This window comes from Calonectris borealis, chromosome 1 (assembly GCF_964195595.1).
Source record: "Calonectris borealis chromosome 1, bCalBor7.hap1.2, whole genome shotgun sequence".
NCBI classification, from domain to species: Eukaryota; Metazoa; Chordata; class Aves; order Procellariiformes; family Procellariidae; genus Calonectris; species Calonectris borealis.
The window spans coordinates 90,091,789-90,095,010 of record NC_134312.1 but is presented as its reverse complement, the minus strand read 5'-3'; the positions used below and the strand labels follow the sequence as shown (position 1 = coordinate 90,095,010).

General features: G+C 56.3%; 1 protein-coding gene across 1 annotated transcript; it reads right to left on the bottom strand.

Moving 5' to 3' along the window:
* Nucleotides 1-573: 573 nt before the first annotated feature.
* On the bottom strand, nucleotides 574-1,029 carry NHLH2 (nescient helix-loop-helix 2). The gene has a single exon (XM_075170277.1). The coding sequence runs from the start codon at nucleotides 1,027-1,029 to the stop codon at nucleotides 574-576; it is 456 nt and encodes a 151-aa protein (XP_075026378.1).
* Nucleotides 1,030-3,222: the final 2,193 nt, after the last annotated feature.

Below are 3,222 nucleotides of genomic sequence, written 5' to 3'. Positions count from 1 at the left end.
CACAAGTGCAATATAATTGGAGGGAAAAAATAAATTAAAAAAAAAGGAAAAGGAACACTGTATTGATCCCAACAAACACTCATAAAGTTAAACATAATATTCCACAGGAGAAAGTGTAAACACCCGACTATAGAAACCAATTGGCACAAAGTATCCAAAGTAAAATTGCCACCACTCTGAAAAATAAATAAATCTTGAAAAAAATAAATTGTCGACTCCTTCTACCATAAATAAAAAATAGTTATTTTTAACTGCACCCATGGGTCACACGTTTAAGGTCACAAGTAGATGTTTTTGGATATATATAAAGGGGCACTTGACAGCCTGAAGAAACAATCCGGTTTTACACTTCTCTTGGAAAAACGGGCTCTCCGCCGGCCGCACCGCGACCGTGCGGGAGAACCCTCGGGGAGAGAGGGCAGGCTGCGGGCCACCCCCGCACCGCCCCGGGGAAGGCGCTGCCCGCCACTGCCCGCCGCTGCCGGGCCCGGGGCGGCGGAGGGGGGGACCCGGGGCGGCGGCGGCGGCGGGCGGGGGCCCGGGGCTCCGGGGGTCCGTCGGGGCGGTCAGGCGCTAGACGTCCAGGACGTGGTTGAGATAGGAGATGTAGCAGATGGCGAGGCGCAGGATCTCGATCTTGGAGAGCTTCTTGTCGGGAGGCAGGGTGGGCAGCAGCTTGCGCAGCTCGGCGAAGGCCAGGTTGAAGGCCTCCACGCGGATCCGTTCACGCGTGGCGTGGGCCGAGCGGTACTTGGCCGTGGCGCGTCGCCGCCGTCGCTTCTCCTCCCGGCTCAGCGGCGGCGGGTGCAGCCCGGGCCGGCCCCCGCCCCGGCCCTCCCCGCCGCCGCCGCCGCCGCCGCCACCGCCCCGGCCCTCCCCGCCGCCGCCGCCGCCGCCGCCCTCGGCGGGCTCCGGGTCGGAGACGCAGCAGCTGAGCGCCTGGGCGTCCGCGCCGCCCAGGGACTCCGGGTCGGAGGGCGCCGAGGAGGGGTGGTCGGAGTCGGCAGCTTGGTCCGGGCTAAGCATCATCTTGGCGGGGGCGGAGGAGCCTTCCCGGGACAGAGAAGCAGAGAGAGGGGGTCAGCGCCCCAGCCCCGCCGCCGCCGGCATCGGGGCGGGGGGGTACAGGGGCAGGGACACGGGCAGGGACGGGGACATGTCGGTCCCCGTCGCCGGTGGCCGCCGCAGCCCCGCTCCGCCTGGCCGGGGCGGCGGGAGAGCCGGGCCGGCAGCGGGCGGGCGGGCGGATCGCTGCTCCGTCAGGGAGCATCCATGAGAGCAACGCCGGGGGTAAACGATGCCCCGTCATTTACCATCCCGTTTCTAGCGTTTGACGGCAGCTTCAGCGGAATAGACTTCCTCCCATTATTCCCCATGCTTGCTTGGGTGTAGGAACAGGCCCGGAAAGCGATAAAAGAATATATTTTTTTTTTCAAACAAGCTAATATCCAGTGGCTCAATATTTGGTCGGGTTTTTTTGTTTTTCCAATTTTAATACCGTATTTCCTCCCCTGTCAATCTCTGCTTACCAATTTCTCTTTCGGTAATGCTCTGTGGGATGCGGGCTACAGACATGATGCTTTTAAACATACAGCTCAAGGCTCCCCAAACATAACAAGGCCAGTGGGGAAATTTATTTCCCCAATCAAAACTACGGGATCTGATCTATCTGCTGGGCTCTCCCCCCCTCCTCCCCCCCCTTTTCTCTGCACTCCTCCTTTTTTCTTTTTCTTTATTTTTTCCTTTCCTGCTGCTAATTGTGTGGATAGCGATTTGCCAGCGATCGAATAGGGATCTTTGGAGTGTCTCTGGGTTTTAAGCGATTTAAGGGATTCAAAAAGAAACAAAACCCCAAAGCAGCGGCCGAACTTTTCCATTCCTTTAAATTTTCCCTCCTCTCCCCTCCCTACGCGAAAAAGGGGAGGTGGGGGGGGGGGGGGGGAAGGCTAAATAAATAAATAAATGCGGACGTGCCTTTCAAAAGAAAATTGAATCGTATCTTCTTGCGGCCTCACAGAGCACCATCTGTCATGTAGACAGCAATACAAATCCGAGCGCGTCCGTGGACATGCCGGCATGTAATAAAACAATACATCAGGCAACTAGTGAATAACCTTGGACACACATGTGCGTGTGCGTGTACGGCTGGGGTGTCGAGCGAGGTGGGGAGCGAGCCTGAGGGAGGAGGGTGCATCACGTCCTCCTTTCCCCCGAATTCAGATTGCCAAGTATTTCCACTTAAAGTTTCCAGGCAAAGTCCCCCTCGGGTCTCAGACCCGGCTGGGAAAAAATAGAAGAAATTCAAAACAATAATAATAATAATAATGATAATAATAATAATAATACATTAAACGACGGGCAGGAGGAATACCTTCCAGGCAGGGCTAGAGTGAAGCCTCCCCCCACGGAGGGGCACGCGTGGCGGGGCGGCGGGGCTCGGCCGGGGTCGGGGCTCGGCGCTCCCCGGGGTGTGCAGGGGGAAAGGGCTGGGGAGGGGGAGAGGAGAGGCGAGGAGAGGAGAGGAGAGCCCTTGCTTCCCTGGGAAAGGGCCGCCGCTTGCCAGGGCCATCGGGAACGCTTCCTCTTCTATTTTTAATAAGGAGCGTTAGTCAGGCCCACAAGGCAGGGGTAGGGAATAAACCCGGCCAGCGCGCAGGTCAGGTGTCAGCGATTTCTTGGGGGAAAAAAAAATGAAAAGGAAAGGTTTAAAATCACTTTTCAGTTGAGATCCAAGCGAGGGGGGTTATGCGAAGGCACGCTAACAGAGGGAGGATTTGCAGGGCGGTTGTAGGAAAACGGGCAATTACAGAGGTGGTTCCTGGAGAAAGTTGCTGAACGGTTTCTCTGCGGTGTGTGTTGAATTTTCCCGTTGGGTTTGGGTTTATCCAGACGGTGGGTTTTGGCGAGCCGAGCCGGAAAGAGGCTTTTTTTTTTTTTCCATTTCAGTAAACCCATGCTACCCGTGCTACCTGGAAAAGGGATATATTGTTAAGGCTGCTTACCTCGGCGGAGTCGTTTGGACAGCCTCTCTCTCCAGGTCCCCTCGCCCCCTCGGCGATTCCTTTACAGTTCAAATGACCCTCCGGGAGCGGAGCATGGAAAAATTAAAAAATCAAAATCAAATCAAATGAATTACGAGCGGAGAAGTGTCCTGCTCGGATGGGGAAAGGCAGATCTCATCCCTCGCCGCGGCCTCCAGCGCTCCAGAGATGGGAGATGTTA

Bases quoted from the DNA above. Each gene is read 5' to 3' on its own strand.
- NHLH2 (XM_075170277.1), bottom strand. From the start codon at position 1,029: ATGATGCTTAGCCCGGACCAAGCTGCCGACTCCGACCACCCCTCCTCG.